Source organism: Cetorhinus maximus, chromosome 12 (assembly GCF_964194155.1).
Source record: "Cetorhinus maximus chromosome 12, sCetMax3.hap1.1, whole genome shotgun sequence".
Taxonomy (NCBI): domain Eukaryota; kingdom Metazoa; phylum Chordata; class Chondrichthyes; order Lamniformes; family Cetorhinidae; genus Cetorhinus; species Cetorhinus maximus.
Window position 1 is genome coordinate 107396745 of NC_135890.1, and position 17180 is coordinate 107413924.

The 17180-nt window shown below is 43.6% G+C and overlaps 2 protein-coding genes across 4 annotated transcripts in view; one reads left to right on the forward strand and one right to left on the reverse strand.

Moving 5' to 3' along the window:
- LOC144688012 (2'-5'-oligoadenylate synthase 2-like) overlaps positions 1 to 17180 on the forward strand; it is a 36267-nt gene that overhangs the window by 11575 nt on the left and 7512 nt on the right. The window contains exons 5-11 of the mRNA XM_078554665.1: positions 106 to 376; positions 4794 to 4956; positions 6888 to 6954; positions 9355 to 9531; positions 11733 to 12033; positions 13135 to 13307; positions 16351 to 16601. Coding sequence (XP_078410791.1) covers positions 106 to 376; positions 4794 to 4956; positions 6888 to 6954; positions 9355 to 9531; positions 11733 to 12033; positions 13135 to 13307; positions 16351 to 16601 — 1403 coding nt within the window. The remainder of the gene's footprint in view (positions 1 to 105; positions 377 to 4793; positions 4957 to 6887; positions 6955 to 9354; positions 9532 to 11732; positions 12034 to 13134; positions 13308 to 16350; positions 16602 to 17180) is intronic.
- Positions 1 to 17180, reverse strand: part of LOC144687812 (uncharacterized) — a 64457-nt gene that overhangs the window by 8081 nt on the left and 39196 nt on the right. For 2 of the 3 annotated variants that reach the window (XM_078554328.1, XM_078554326.1), the window contains exon 1: positions 4136 to 4770. The exons of the other annotated variant lie outside the window; for it this stretch is intronic. The gene's annotated coding sequence lies outside the window, so the exon portion shown is untranslated. Of the gene's footprint in view, positions 1 to 4135; positions 4771 to 17180 lie in introns of those variants that run through there. 3 annotated transcript variants of the gene reach the window in all.

Sequence of the window (17180 nt, forward strand, 5' to 3'; positions counted from 1 at the left end):
CATATCTCTTACGGCTGCCTCAGGGATATTATGCAGCATTCACTCCCGCGTATTCGTGAAGTTCACACCCTTCCTGATCACTCTCCTCCCCCCCCCCTCACACAGGCTGCGTTCTTTGATGCAAGGCTCCATCTGGTCACCACAACGTCAATGCAGATACGCGTCAGGACTGCAGATGGGTGTGACCTGACACTTGACGTATCCGCAACTGACAAGGTTTTGAGCCTGAGAAATAAGATTGAATCTCAGGAGCCCCTTTCATCGAGCCAATACTACCTGACCTATGGATCGATATCATTAGAAGACGGCCGCACACTGGAATCCTACTGCATTAAGCAACGTTCCAACATCACCATCAACTTACGTCTCCGTGTAGGCAAGGAGACTTGAAAATTAATCATGAAACTAATGACTATAAAGTGAATTTCACTATTACATAATACCAACTGAATTGAATTAGAATTAGATTTAACCATACATACATACTGCATATTAATTCTTCCTGTGTCAGAGAATACGTACAAATTAAATAGAATTTGTATGCAAATGAGATCAAACTTAAGGAAGATTTAGAGTGGATGTGATCCTCTGAATTCTGAAACATGTTTAAATGTAGTCATTGAAGAAATGGCAATTAACTGGAAAACAATCATTTACATTTATTTTACATTATGTATTGGCAGCAGTTAATAAATAAAGCTTCTTTAAATTATTATCGATTATTTGACTGATTCTATTCACATAGATCATGGATTCATTTGCTTTAATTAGCTGTTATGAATATTTTAAGTTTGCTTACATACTAAGGTACGGTGAATAGATTTGTGGAGTAAATTGGATGTATTACAATAACCTTAGTATCACAGAGTTGAACAGCTCAGAAGGAGGCCATTAGGCCCATCATGTCTGTGTCGCTTCTTTCAAAGAGCTATCCAATTATTCATATTCCCTTGGAAATTTCTCCTTTTCAAGTATATATCCTGTTTTCTTTTGAAGATTACTGTTGAATCTGTTTCCACAATATCGCAGTAGATTAACTATCTAATGCTGCACAATAAAGATCTTTGATAATAGTGAGCTGATCAATCAGGGCCATAACTCATTGGGTGGAATCCTCCAGTCCTGTTGGCAGTGGGCATCATGGTGGGCGTGAGCAGACAATATGGCAAGAAGGCCAAAAATTGGTTTTACGTCATCATGAAACCAGTTTGCAACCATCCGCTCCACCCCCAATGGCGGGGCCGCGTTTCCCGCCGCCACACATCGGGAACCTAATTTCAATACTTTAGCATCTCATTATAAGCTCTGTTTACTGGAATCATTCCCCCCACACTGGATCATCCAGGCACCATCACACTGACATGTTTCACAACTCTACATAAGTAATGTGCATCTGGCGAGCTGCACTGCGCTCAGGACTTTGAAGTTTTTTGCCTACCTTGCTTAGGGCAACACTTGTGGTCATCAGTGCCAGGCTTTGCAGGCTACACCACATCTCTTTTAGGGGGTGCTCACGGGCAGGTTTATAGCTACCAGATCTGCCGTAAGGCGGAGGTGGCTTTTCAATGGCTGCAGGACTTGGGCTTGCTTGGGGGAGGGGGAGAACTCAGACAAGGAAAGAGGCTGATGGGCGAAGGCTGTACTGGGGAAGGAGGGTATCCAGGGATACGTGTGGGGCTACACGTTGATCAAGATGGTTAGGGCTGAGGAGGCAGTCTCCAGAGGAGATGAGGCCAGGTGGAAATGTGAAGGTCTGTGTGAGAGAGTGAGTGGTGATGTCCCTTGAGCTCGCAGTGAGTGAGATGCCGGTGAGTGTGTGACTGCCTTGTGAGTGTGAGAGTTTAGAGCGATAAGATGGTTGCCTTACCCTGGTGGCACAGATCAGATCATTCATCCTCTTTCTGCACCGGATGGCCAACCTCACCTGAGCTGCATTGGCACTGACCACCACTGCCAATACCTCCCAAGCCGGAGTGGTGAGATTGGTGGACCTCCTGTGGCCAGAGTGGGAGAGTGGAGGACATCACAGTGGGTCTACAAAACGCATTCCATTCACTGAACTCTTCATGGGTTTCAGGGCCATGTCTTCACTGGAGCAGTCCTGGGCTGCAAGCATTGAGGATTGTGTGTGTGGCTGCAGTTTAGATATGGCACCAAGAGTGAGGAAGTGGTGAGGTAATGGTGTGGCAGGCGATTCATAGGCCACACACCAGCGAGACAGTGTGTTTCCTGTGGCTGCTTATTTTAAAAAGGCGGGAAGCAGAAGATATGGCACGAAAACCCGCCATTGAGGACAGCAGGTAAAATGTCCGTTTTCACACCCACCACTGCACTTAGTGCAAATCTGGGATGATTCTGCCTATTCATTAATAAGATTTGCCTCTGGGTTTCCAGATCATATTTAGTGAATAACTAACCTTTTACTTCATGCCTATAAAGGCTCTCCTGACTTTCTCTTGCTCACCTTGTTGGATTTAACGTAAAGGGTTTCACCTACCGGTCAATCATTCTCTTACCTTTAATTTTCAAACAAAATGCAAAATACTGCAGATGCTGGAAATGTGAAAACGTGTAGAAAATGCTGGAAACACTCAACGCGTCAGACAGCATCGGTGGACGCAAGTGTCCACTTTGGTTTCTGACCTTCTTGTGAAAGTTGACAATTGAAAGCTATGGCCAAGAGCAGCCTTTAACAAGGACAGGACATAGAGAGGGGGAAGAATAGAAATACAATGATAAAAAAAAACAGGAAATAGTTAAATGGCAGAACTGAGAAAAGGATGAGACCACAGGAGATTTAACAAGACATATGAAAGACAAATGTGGAAAACAATCTTCTGTTATTCATTCACAGGACGTGGGCTTCGCTGGCTAGGCCAGCATTTTTACTGGCCATCCCTAATTGCCCTAGAGTAGATTATGATGGAAGGTCATTGTGTTGAAACGTTAACTCTGTTTTTCTCTCTCCACCGATGCTGCCTGACCTGCTGAGTATTGCCAGCATTTTCTGTTTTTATTTCACATTTCCAGTATCTGCAGTAGTTGCTCTTGTGGAGAGGTGTGGATAGTATGTGAACAGTTTTCAAAAATGTGAGGATGAGGCAGGTAGAAAGGGAAGCACAAAAAATTCACAAAGTACAGATGCAAGCAATTGGATTACACACATCGTACTGATCTAGTGTCACCTGTTTCTGAACTTTTGGGCAATCGATACAAGGGCAACGTGAGGGAGAGCTTTTTTCGACAGCAAGATGGTGATGCACTGGAACTCACTGCCTACCAGGATGGTGAACGCAGGGGCGATCAGTGATTGTAAAAGGAAATTGGATCAGCAGTTGAGGGATATAAACTTGCAGGGCTACAGGGATAGAATGGGGACTGACTGGGTTACTCTACAATGAACCAGCATAGACCTGATGGGCTGAATAGCCTCCTCTGCGTCTTAATGATCCTAAATCTATATTTAATATTGCTTCCCAGTTACAAGGATAGAATTTGTATCTGGCTGTGATTAGGTTGGTATGTATATATTTCTTGTATTATTTCTTTTGTCACTAACTTCATTGTCTATATGTTTTCTTGTAGGCATTAAACCTTTCCACTGAACTTTCAATAAAATCTGCAATTCTGCCTTCACAAGGTTTGCATTTTCACACTAAAACCATGTTTTGGGTTGGCTCTCACTCACTGAGCTGCACATCCACCACATTCAAATAATACAATCACTGTGTTACGTTCTAGAATCGCCATGGTGCAAAAGTTAGGATTTTCAAGCTCAATTGACCTGGTCCTCAAAGACTCCTTGGATTGGCCTTTTGGCAAGCTGATCAAAACAATGGGCTCTCAAATAGGATATCAAAGTAGTACCTCCTACAATGTTCACTCCCTCAATACTAGACCCTAGTCTAGAATAGTGCTTCCCAAACTATCTTCCAATTTGAGCCTATTTGAACACGTGAAATTTAACACGATTCCAGATACAATAAAAACAAAACAGCAATGAAGCTGCGTAGTTACATTCAGTACCTAATTAGTAAAGTTGGCATATTATATAGATCATATAATACATCTTATAAAAATGAAAACCTGTGCTTGTAAAGTACTTTGTAAAAATGTTATTGTTTTATGTACTCACCTTACTTTGTTACTTCAGCTGTACTGCTCCAGCTCATGGGCCTTGGCTAGGAAGCAGCAGAATTACAGGTTAAGGGTCTTGAGGTGGCTGATGTTGGAGTCCAGGTTGTTACACAGCACCATGGTGATGGAGTTGCACTCAGCCAGGCCACCAGGCTCATGGTTGGCGATGGATTTGAGACACAGCGAATCGGCCATGGGCAGTAGTCACTGGCTTATAGGGGAGACTGAGTGACAAACAGGGCAAGGGCAGTGCCGGATGCTGCCTGCGTCTCAGTGCAGTTGCTGGGCACAGTCTTAGAGGAGGGGGGATATCGATCTGGGCTTCACACTGGTGGCGTTTTCAGCAATGACCCTGAATTTCTGCAGGGGTTTTTCCAGTCTACGGTGGGAGATCTGTAGACTACTCAGTGAAATGGTATAAACAGCCACTTTCAGCCTTTTCGCTGTGGGTGCCACTGGTCTTTTGCTGGAGTTAGAACATCAGGTGATGAAAAGCACATCACCCTCAGCTTCAGGGTTTTATCTTTTATCGTTTTGAAAATGTGCTCTCACTTTGGATTCTTGGTCAGTACATGGCAAATTGGACACCTACTGTGTGAATGGCAATGCATTCACTCATGTTACAGAAAGTTTCATCATCTGACTGTTGTGTCCAGCATTGAGCCACTGCCTTCAAGAGACGATGAGAGAACTTGAAGAGAAGAAGGAAGAAGAAACAAACATAAGCTCCACAGAGACTGTCAACGGTCTACAATTCATGATGAAAAGCAATGACCCTGAATTTCTGCAGGGGTTTTTCCAGTCTCCGGTGGGAGATCCGTAGACTACTCAGTGAAATGGTATAAACAGCCACTTTCAGCCTTTTCGCTGTGGGTGCCACTGGTCTTTTGCTGGAGTTAGAACATCAGGTGATGAAAACTACCACACTCGCGCCCCCCCCCCCCCCCCCCCCACCCCCCACTCAACACCATCAAATTTAATCACATAAGATCATAGGAAATAGGAACAGAAGTAGGCCAAACGGCCCATCAAGCCAGCCCCACCATTCAATAAGTTAATGGCTGATCTAATTGTGCTTTTAAGTCCACTTTCCTACCTGCCTTCCATAACCCTTGACTCCCTTGTCAATCAAAAAATTGCCTTGATGTGATTATCAGGTTAGGATTTGTGTTAACATTGGAGTTTAGCTGGAACAATGGGGTTTCCTTTCTGCCAGGTAGTCATCGATCTGGGATGATCCAGGGCAAATCCTGTCACTTTTTATTGTGAGATATTGAGTTAAACTGATTAACAATCAATCTGGTAAAATGGCTAGCATCTGGAGGTTTGGTGACAATCTCACTTCAATATACATATACATCCCTCACAACCCCATTCGCTAGATTGTGAACTGCTGGTCTAAAATATGTGCTGAAGCTTTCTGACACGATGCATCTATGGCACATCTACTACTGAAATACAGCCTGAATAAATTACATTAGCCTGAGCAATTCTATTATCATTCATTTTTTAATTCATTTATGGAATGTGGGTGTCGCTAGCTAGGCCATCGCTTATTGCCCATCCCTAATTGCCCTTGAGAAATGGTGGTGAGCTGCCTTCTTGATGCACTGCAGTCCATGTGATATAGGTACACCCACAGTGCTGTTAAGGAGGGTGGAGAGTGGGGGACATGCTGGGCCGTACAATTCTGCTGCTGCTGGTGGCCCACAGAGCCCTCTGCCCAATCTTGACCTGTTCGAAATCTATCCCATTTAGCAAAGCGGTAGAGCCACACAACACAATGGGGTCTATCCTCTTTGTGATGATGGGATTTTATCTCCGCATGGACTGTGCTGTGGTCACTCCTACAGCTATTGTCATGGAGAGTTGCATTGGTGGCATGTTGGTGATGATGAGATCAAGTACACTTTTCCCCCTCATTTTAGCTCCCACACCACCCAGTCTAGCAGCTATGTTCTTTAGGACTCAGCCAGCTTGGTCTGTGCTGCTGCTTCCGAACAGTGAAGTCCCCCACCAGGATTTCCCTCAGAGCTTCCTCCAAATGGTGTTCAACATTCAGCAGGAGTTCTCCTTGTCCCTGTCATGCCATGAGACTTCATGGGGGTGCTGGAGTCAAGGTTGACGACTCAACCATATACCACTGTGCCTGCAGGCCTGACGGATCTGTCCTGTCCGTGGGATTCGAGGTTCCCTGGAGCATTAGCCTGGGTCGTTGGATTACTAGTATAGTGAAAATATCACTATGCCGCCGCCTCCCCTGTACAAAGCTTCATTCTTTCAGGCCTGTTGCAGTACAACCAATTTTAATAACTTCGCTTTGTTAACGCAAGATTCCTTTTTTATTAATTTACTAGTCTCCATGTTACACACGATTGTCGTCTCTAAACTGAATTTCTTTAATGTCTTTCGCTTTTTTTCTTTAATGTCCTTCCTGGTGAGTTCCTAAACTTCATCCTCCATCCGTATAAAGTGCAGGTAATTGTTTTCAGCCAGAAATTATAGTCAGTCTTTTATATAACGATTGCGTAATCCAAATGAGAGGCGGGGGTAAATCCACCCTGCTGCCTATGTCATTGTAGGAACCTCCCCTCTCAAACAATGTTCACACTGCAGCGGCAGATTGGGAAATGCCTGGAGAGAGAGCACGGAAATCGAAACTGAACCAGACAGTCGCAATCCCGGGGAATAGAAACTTACTACATCCTCTGCAGTTTATGAAACCTCGGCTCGCATATCGATCTCTGCAGCGTCAAAGGTGAGTTACTTACGGTTTGTATGTGTTCAGTTACCATTAACCTTGTGAAAAATTTCCAGGTAAATATGTTAAATATTTATCTTAAATGATAATTCTATTGGCAACATGCCTTGGGGTTGACGCCATCAAATCGATTGGAAGGTTGTTTACTTCAAAACTTTTGAAAACTAAACTGTCAGCTGAGCTGAGTTGGAGATCTCTCACCTGAGTCAGAATGTAGTTTCTCCCTCCAGGGACTTGAGCACAAAATATCAAGGCTGACACTCCAATGCAGTCCTGTGTAGGACTTTTTTCCCTTTATCCTTTCGTGGGATGTGGGCATCGCAGGCAAAGCAACATTTGTTGCCCTTCACTAGTTGCATTTGAGCTGAGTGGTTTGCCAGGGCATTAAGAGTCAACCGCATTGCTGTGGGTCTGGAGTCACATGCTGGCCAGACCAGGCGAGGACAGCAGATTCCCTCCCCTGAAGGACATTAGTGAAGCAGATGGGTTTTTATGACAATCAATGATTGGTCACCATTACTGAGACTAGTTTTCAATTCCAGATATTATGAATAACCCTGGGCCTCTGGATCACTAGACCACTGACACTATACCACCACATCCCCCGCGTGGGTAGGTCAACATTTACCTTGGGTTCGATGCTGTGTCTGAAGGAGAGTAGACATTTATTCAAAGTTATCTGTGTTTTCAGTGGTATCATTAGATTTGATGTACTTTCTAATCTTTATTCCCAGCCATGCCTGGGAGGATGCATTCACCCACTCTGTGATGCCCACTCATGTAGCAAGTGCCTGGCATTTGACAGTTGGTTGCTCTTTGCATCAAACAGGATCACTGTCTTTTGTCCTGTTCTATGCTTGACCCTGCGCTCTGAGGAAAGATCATCAACCAGAAACACTGGCCTGAATTTTTCAGGTGGCGGGCGGGCTCGGCGGGCGTGGGCAGTCGCAGAGCCAATCACCACCTGCGATCGGCTCCACGCCGCCATTTTAGGCAGGCGGGCCAATTAAGGCCTGCCCAGCGTAAGACGCGAGCAGCCGCGCTCAGCGCTACCTGTGCGGGTGGTGGGGGGGGAAGGAGGGAGAGCCGGGGCCAGCGGCCTTTCGCGCATGCGCGAAAACAGTGCTTCAATCTCCCTGAGGCACGGAGCTGCCTGAGGGAGATAGAAGGGCTTTTGAAATTATTAAATAAAAGGTTTAAAATTTTGTTTAAACATGTCCCCTCATGTGACTGTGTCATGAGATGGGACATGTTTATATATTTATGAAAATGTTTAAATTTAATTCATAAAAGCTTGAGGAAACCTCATCTCGCTCGTGGATGAGGTTTCCTAAAAAACGTGAAGGCCGCTTGGCCTTTTCGCCTGCCCGTCCGCCAACCTTAAGGTTAGACGGGCAGCATTTACAATTACCTTCATTAGTTCCTTACTAGGCCATTTACATATCGGCGGGTGCGTGCCAGAGTCGGAACTTCGCAACTCAGCGCAATGGCGTCGGCGTGTCGGACCTGCCACCGCACTGAAAAATCCTGCTCATTAACTCGGTTTCTCTCCACAGATGTTGCCTGACCCGTCGAGTATTTCCAGCACTTTTTGTTTTTATCATCACTGTCCTTTATTTCAATTTCTGCAATAAAGTCTCCAAAGTCATCAGCGTAAACTTTGTTGCCTTCCTTACTGCACATGTGATCAGTCCATTTGTCACATTGCAGCAACATTCCCTTCAGGAGTAACTATCGGCTCTTTTCGGGCTCTCTGCTCATCCCATTTAACAGCTTGCAGCCAACTGGATTGTGGACCTGATTTCCCCTCGTAAATTTCTATGCGCAGGAAACCCATTCAAATGATGGGAAGGGTGTTTCAGTCCCAAAAATGGACATGACAATCCTTTCCATTGTTGCTTTAAGGGTACATGTGCCACAGATACAGGACAACATGAATTTTTCTGCTCACAAAAAATTGGGGACATTGTCAATGTCTACTGAGTCAACATGGCTACTGAGGCCATACGTAAAGCTGCTAATTGCTGAGACCAACCTGACAACTTAGATCAGGGAGAGACACAAAGTTGGTTCATCAAAGGATCTGTGTGAATAGGACAGGATATTGTATCCCATCTCCTTGTTCCTATACAATTCATGACCATATCTAATGAGCACTGATGTTAATGAGTTCTAACTAGTTAAGCCCTCTCAGTGATTCAGTTGGTCAATGCATTGCTCAGTGTGCTTCTGAACTACACAAACTAGGAAGAACCCAGGTTCATTTCCCAAAGTTAGTCCTGGAATAGAGAGGGAAAATATCCACCAAGGTACCAGTGATCACTGCAGGAAAATACATGAGCAAGTAGATCAGGCTCAGACACTGCAGAGGAACTTGCACTTGTGAAACCATAGCCTGAGGAACTACCTGAGTGGAAGTAAAATTACTAATTCTAATGTTATTCCTTATATTCCAGATGATGGATCTGTATGAGATAGCTCCAAAATATTTGGATACACTTATATCTCATGATCTCCAACCCGACCAGAGGTTCCAGCAGCAGGTGGGCGAGACTATCGACAAGATCTGCACATTTTTAAAGGAAAAATGTTTCTCTGGTCACAGGTCTGTTAAAATCATTAAAACAGTGAAGGTGAGTCCAACAGAATTCCCAGCTCTTCAGAAATAGACTAGTAAAAGAATATCACCAATTGAGAACAATCTAGGCAGCTTTGGTGACTCATTAAATAATTGTATTGACATGGTACTTAGTTATTCAGGTTGGGATGGGCTCCAGATTGATTCCGGGTCTTGGCTTGGTTATATAACCTCAAGTACAGCGGCAGGGCCCACAATTTGTCTTTGTGCCCATTGAAAGGGAGATGTAAACTTCCTGCTCCTGATCACTTTTTAATATCCTCTGTGCAATGTGTATCTGTCACGGGGATCAACTGAGGTTGTGACACTCCTCCATTACCAAATGAGCTGGAAAGACCCACTGTCTAGGTTCATGGAGGAGATGGGCACTCAGGTGAGATTCCAAAGTGTTGCGGAGCATGAATCAGTATCTTCAGGAGAACAGGAAAGATTGAGGATTGAGGGGGCAAATTAAAGGAAAGAAAGGAACCAATGACAGAGCTGATAGTGCCCAAAAGTCCAAACAGAATTCTTATATAAGGCTGAGGATGTGTAAGTTCTTTCCATCACTTTAAGCTGCGGGCTCTAACTTCCAACTTTATTGCCTGTCAGCATCAATTTGCCATGATGCCCCTAAAGCCTTTGATCTGCTGAATGATATCCTCCCCTCCACTTTCAATGCCTTCATCTCCAGTAAACCCTTCACTGACTTGTATTTCATTTGTTCCGCCCACTATGGCTCTATATTTACTCTGTCATCCAAGGAACACCAACATCCATGTACTTGTTGTCCACCTAACACCAGATCTGGTTGGATTATATCAAGCTCTACAAGGACTCACTCTGTAAAAACTGACCACTACTCTAGTATTATCCTGGAAGGTAAAGAAAATCCCAGGTTTTTTTCACTCTACTGTCAGCTGTCTCCTTAAATGCCTTTCCCAGCCTCATCTATCCTTACCAGCAAGTGGGATGAGATGGATTTTGTTGTCACCAGAGTTCAGCAACCTCAGCTGCTTCACCTCTTCCCGCCAGGCCAAATATTTCCCTCAACTCATCTCCTCCCTAACCCCTTTTATATGAGCCCCTGCTTCTCTCTAATTTTACCTCATCTCCCCCTATGCCCATTCCCGTATCATATTGTACATGATACATACCTCCTGCTTGCAACTCCATTCCTGCCGATCACTTAACTTTGCTTCAAGGTACCTACTTAATGGTAAATAGTTCCGTCTCCTCAGGGACTGTACCCACCTCTTTCAAAATTGTCGTCATCACACCCTCCGTAAAAATCCTCCTGTCCTTAATCTCATCTTGCTGTGAAGGCCTTTGGCTCCTTATTTCCATAGGCAAAGTTTTAATACCTGTTCCCAGCATGGGCAGTGCATGCTAATTATTTTTTGTTTTTTTCCAATATGGTGGGCAACACGCTTCTGACTCGTAATGAACAAGTACTTCTTGTGCACGATATTGGATGCTTTGGAAACTGTTTAGCACAAGAAAAATAGATGAAATTCTAGACCATTGTCTCAGGCTGCCACCAAAAATTCAGGACCCTTACAGCCAGCTTCATCCTTCTTCCTGGCAACCTTCTTAAGCTGAACCGGACTGTTTCAACCCCAAGATGAGTTTCTGACTCCTTATTTTCCCCGAGGAACAGGAGTAGGTCATTCAGCCCCTAAAGCCTGTTCCACCATTCCGTTAAATCATGACTGATCTGTATCTCAATCCCTTTGTTCCAAATCCCTTAATATCGTTAATCAATCAATCTCAGTCGTGAAAATTACAATTTACTCGCCACCTACAGCCTATTGGCTGAGTGAATTCCAGATTTCTGCTGTTCTTTATGTGAAGAAGTGCATCCTGGTTTCATTCCTAAGTGGCTCATCTCTAATTTTAGGATTACAGCCCCTTGTTTTGATTTCTCCCCACGAGAGGATCCACCCCATCAAATCTCAATAGCATTTGTAACATTTTGATTAGATCACCCCTTGACCTTTCAAACTCAAAAGAAAATACAAAGCAAACATCAGAATTCAGGCCACCTGTCTCGCCTTTCCGTGTCTGGTATTGGATTTGGCAAAAGATGGCAATGGTGGATAAAGGGCTGACAAGGTTAACATTGAATTTAGGCCCCAGCTGGTGATATGAAAGAGAATGCATTTTTCTAATCATTTCTTTAAAAAGGTTGTGTTGCTATTTCACGTCTCTTTTCAGGGCGGCTCTGCTGGAAAAGGAACAGCTCTAAAAGATCGCTCGGATGCAGATCTGGTTGTCTTCATCAGCCAGTTCAAAAGTTTCCAAGACCAGAAGCAAAACCGGGGTGAAATCTTGAAGATAATTCAACAGATGCTGAAGGAATTCCAGCAATCTATCGCATTCGAGATCATCATGACAGAGCCCAAAACCTCTCCATCTGGCTTTTTTACTTCTCCTCGTTCCCTGAACTTCCACTTTCAATCCAGAGAGGTGTCTGATTCGATAGAGGTTGATGTTCTACCAGCATTCGATGCTTTAGGTATGAGATATTGAATGTAAATGGTTGGGTGGAAATTAGTTGCATTTAAAAGGAGTTCTTAAATTCAGCTGCTTCTGCTGCTCACCTGCCCCAGCCCCTTGCCTACCAGGCCTCCCCCTTACAGGCCGGCTCCACCATGACCTTGATCACACCATCAGCCTCCAACACCTCTCCTCCATCGGTGAGACTGCCTTCCTCTGTAGAAATGGGACCCATTGTTGGCCCTTTATTTTCCTTAGCATAAGGCTAGATGGCCACCAGAGCTGCATCTTAGGTAACCACCTGCCAAGGCTGCCAGGAGGTCTGGTTTCAGGCTTCAAGCTGCAGGGATGGGGTTTTCAAGCCCTCGCAGAAATCCACAATAGCAGCTTCCTTTGTAAATGAGACCCATTCATCGAAGAAATATATTCCTGGTGGAAACCTTTTCAAGGATAGAAGTGGAGATGATGACTGGAGTCCAGGCCATGAAGCAGCCCACATTCCCTATGATGGATTTTACTTCTGCTCTTCAAGAGGCCAGTACACCTCTTCATTCAGTGTACTGGCCTGCAGGGCTGAAATAGGTGTCCAGGGGAACTGGAATGCAGGTGCAGGCCCCCTGAGTCTCTTGTGTTGATAACTTTCTTGTAGGCTCTTCACCCCCTCACCCCACCTCTGAATAGATTACCCAACCATCTGTGTATGCTACCCCTGTTGAAACGACTGAGGACATTTGGCTTCACAGTGTCTACTTGAAACCTGTCTTTCTCTTTTATTTTGATGCTGTCAGACATATTGTGGTAGAATTTCTGTAGGGCTTGTGCTGATCTCCTGCCATACTCTTGTTGGAATGCGCAAAGCAACAGCATAAACAGCTGCTCCCACTATCTCTCTGATCTTTCTACCAAAGTTACCTTGGGGAAATCAGGAGAACCCTCTGGATATACCAGGCAAATGGTATTTCCAGCAATTTCTGTTTTAATTTCTGGTTTGCAGCATTACAAAGCTTCCTTTTCCTTCTAGCCCATACAAAATGGTCTTCGATCAATCATTAGCAATTTATACTGCATTAAACTGTCCAGTACCTGAAAAATAAGATTTCACCTTTTCATTGGCCTAAAGGTCAGCAAACGTGGATCCGCCCAAATATCCAGGTGTATGTTAACCTGATTAATGCCAATGGGATTGGAGGAGAATTCTCAACATGCTTCACTGAACTTCAGAGGAACTTTATAAAGCGGCGTCCAGTTAAACTTAAGGGCCTTATCCTTCTTGTGAAACACTGGTATAAAGTGGTAGGTACAGGCACTGCTGTTAAGTTGATTTATGCACTGTTATGGAAAAACTTGTGAATGTGTTTCTCTGTTATTTCAACAAAGGCAACAACCATTGAAAATAAAGAAGTTGACACCTTTGTTAAAATAGCATAGGACTCACTTCTCCCTATTATGGTACAGTATGTTTTCAACCTATATGTTTCTTGAAGCTTAACCAGTTGATCTGGCCCTGACATGGTGGCTATAGAAGTCTCACTTCTTTGCTTTTGAGCCCATGACTTCCCACCCATTGACTTTAATGGATGAAAAAACATGAGCTGGTGAGTTTTTACATCTGTCTCCAGGTCAACTAGTTGACCAGGAAGGGCTCTTTCAGACTGACCTTACCTAAGAGATTCTTAAAACAGTAGGCAGTGCTGCCATGTTAAAGTAGCTAGATAATTGCAATGTTGCACAGCCAATCATAAACCTATTCTTCTAGCTTTGTTAACCAAGTTTTATTCCAACTCAGATCAGTGGGATCATCAAGAAGAGAGTATGGAAATATGAGCTAAAATTTGGTATTTTTGTGCCTGTTTATTTAATTAACAATAACTAAATTAAAAATTTAAGGTATTAAAAACAAGTTCAGCAATAGGCAACCCATGCTCAATACGTGTGGATATTTGAGTTGTTGCTAACTTAGTTGGTCTCATTTTCTATGCATTCGGGGCCCCAGGCCCCTTTTACGTGTTAATGAGGGGCTACCAGTTGTTTAAGGACCCCTGTGGGAAATGATTTCAGATGAATGAAGCAGGTGACAAGCCTCAGGATTCTTCACTGCAGTAGATGCCATCAATGGGAAAGTTATTTTCTTTTACCTGTATGCCATAGATCCAGGAGGTCCCGGAGCGCTTTCAGGCCAACCTGGAGCTTCTGGTTTGTGATTTTATTTTAGGTGCGGTATTCAATTTCTGCTTGATCATATGTGGCTCAATCTCTGGTTTTGAGATGCACCCAGCCCTGAGTTCCAAAACCTTGGCCGTCCATGTCAATGGGAATATTTTAAGGTTGGGGCAGAGTGGAGGAAGCGTTGACTTTCATCCAGCCCTCACTATATCTGATCTGGATGTGTGTGATCAGATAGTTTAGGAGTGCCATTCAGCACTTACCCTGAGGACTGCTTAGAGTTACCACTTAATGCCAAAAGTGCAAATTTTTCCCTCCCCATCCTCGTCTTGCTAAGTACTGAGATTTATGCAAAGAAGTGTAGGCATTAAAGGCTAAATTTTGTAAGGCGAGGCTGCACACACAGGGGCAGGGGGGAGAAATTTGTTTGCATAATGCCACTTGCTACGGAGACTTACGTCGACTCTCTCTGGGGGCAGGCAGCACCATGGGTCCCTACCTGCGCGATCCATGCATTCTTCAGTGAGGCCAATGAAGAATGCCACATGAGCTGCATGGGTAGCGGCCACAGCACTGCCTTCCCCTAGGGAATCAACGTAAGAAGCACCACATGAATGAATTTCTCCCCCAGGGTCTCTGAACAGACATGTAGATCGAAGAATGAGGCACAAAGGTCAATGCGCCTAGTCCTTAATTTTCCAGCCATACACAATTCATAGAATGATACAGCATGGAAAGTAACCATACGGAATATCATGTCGGTGCCAGTTCTTTGAAAGAGCTATCCAATTATTCCCACTCCCCCACTGTTTCTCCATATCCCTACAAATTTTTCTTTTTCAGGTATATAACAAATTTCCCTTTGAAAGTTACTAATGAATCAGTTTTCAATGTCCTAACAGGCAATGCTTTCCTGATCAAAATAACTCACTGCATAAAAAGCTCTCATTTCCTCGCTGGCCATTTTGCCGGTCATCCTAAAGCTTTAGTTACTGATCCTCCTGCCAATGGGAACAGTTTCTCCCCAGTTACTTTCTTAAAAAAAACCTTTTACTTCAATTCTTTTCTTTTTGCGTATTTATCCAATTCCTTTCTGAAAGCTGCCATGGAATCTGTAACCAGCACTCTATCAGGCAGTACATTCTAACCACTCGATGTGTGAAAGTACTTTTCCTCATGTTACCTCTGTTTTTTTTTTGCCAATCACTTTGAATCGCTGCCCTCTCATTATTGACCTTTCATACTGGAAACAGTTTCTCTTTATTTCTTCTATCTAAATGCATCATAATTTTAAACATGACTATCAAACTTCCTCTTAGCCTTATCTGCTCCTGGCAAAGCAGCCAAGCTTCTCCAGTCTATGCATGTAACTGAAGTTCTTCAGCCGTGGAACCCTTTCTAGTAAATCACCTCGGTACTCTCCCCAAAGCCTTTACTTACTTCCTTAAGTGGACGCAATATTCCAGCTGTGACCTAATTTGTGTTTTCTGAAGGCTTAGCATCACTTCCTTGCTTATGTACTCTATGCCTCTATTTATGATGTTTAGGGTCCCATATGCTATATTAACTTTGTTTACATGTCCAATCCAGTCACCTTCAAAATTTTAAAACGTTTTTAAAGAATTTAGAACCTAAAAAAAGGTAGGAGAAATAACAGCTGGTTAGAGAAATCTGAAAAGAAAGAACATATGTTGATGTGTTAGGGATCATCTGTAAAAGAAGGAAAATGGTGACACTCAGGGTGTCTGGAAAGGATTGAGAAAAACTGATGGGTTATAGAATCAAATTGTGGAATGTTTACAGCACAGAATGAGGCCATGCAGCCCGTCATGTTTGTGCCAGTCTTCAGCAGGTGCAGCACACTCCCAGTCCCACTCCTCCCTGTAGTCCTGCAAACATTTTATCTTCAGATAATCATCCAGTTCCCTTTTGAAAGCCATGATTAACTCTGCCTCCACCACACTGTCAGTTAGTGTATTCCAAATCCCACCACTCACTGGGAAAGAAATATATTTCCTCATGTCACCATTGCTTCAGTCGCTAATCACTTTGCACCCTAATCAAGTGAGACTTTGTACTGATAGCCCTGCCTGGCAAAGTTTACTTTTAAATGCTATGAATGAGAAAGTAACTGTGCAAGAGTATGCATTGACTTATTTTTTTTACGCAACAGTATGTACGACCATATAAACAACAACTTAGACGTGGAGAGTTACTCCCACCAAAGTACGCCCTGGAGCTGTTGATCATCTATGCTTGGGAGAGCATAGGTGGGGGAGAGAATTTCAACACAGCTCAAGGATTCCGCACAATCATGGAACTGATTGTTAAATACAGCGAGCTATGGCTGTTCTGGACTGACAACTATAACTTCGAGCATCCCCGTGTGGGCCAATACCTGAAAAATAAACTCCAAGAGCCGAGGCAAGTTGGACTTATGTTAATAGTCTTTTTTCAGATGGAAAATCATAGCACAGGAGGCCATTCAGCCTATCATACCTATTCTTTGAAAATGCTGTTCAACTGGTGTCCGTCCATTGTTTTTCTGCCCCCATAGCCCTGCAATTTTTTTCCTCTTCAGGTATTTATCCAAATCACTTCTGTAATTTATTATTGGATCTGCTTCCACCACCATTTCAGGTGATGTGTTCCAGATCATCATAACTTGCTGTATAAAATAAATCTCTCCTTTTGTCCCCTCTCATTCTTCTACTGGAGATTAGAGACATAAGTAATAAAAATTACCTAATAAGTGGATTTCTAAGCTTCCACGATAGTTCATTAGGTAAATACGCCCACCTGTGCCATTTTGGAAGGTTCCTTATTCAAAGTTTGCTTTTTTAAGTAAGAGTAATGAGGACGTTGCAGAAAATCGACATGGAGTAGAGGAACAAAGGGATCTGGGAATACAAAATCATGTTCCTGCCTTTAAGAAACAGCACATCCTAAGACTTACATGAGCTGTGCCACAGGGCTCTGCCAGGAATTAGTTACTTATGTGAC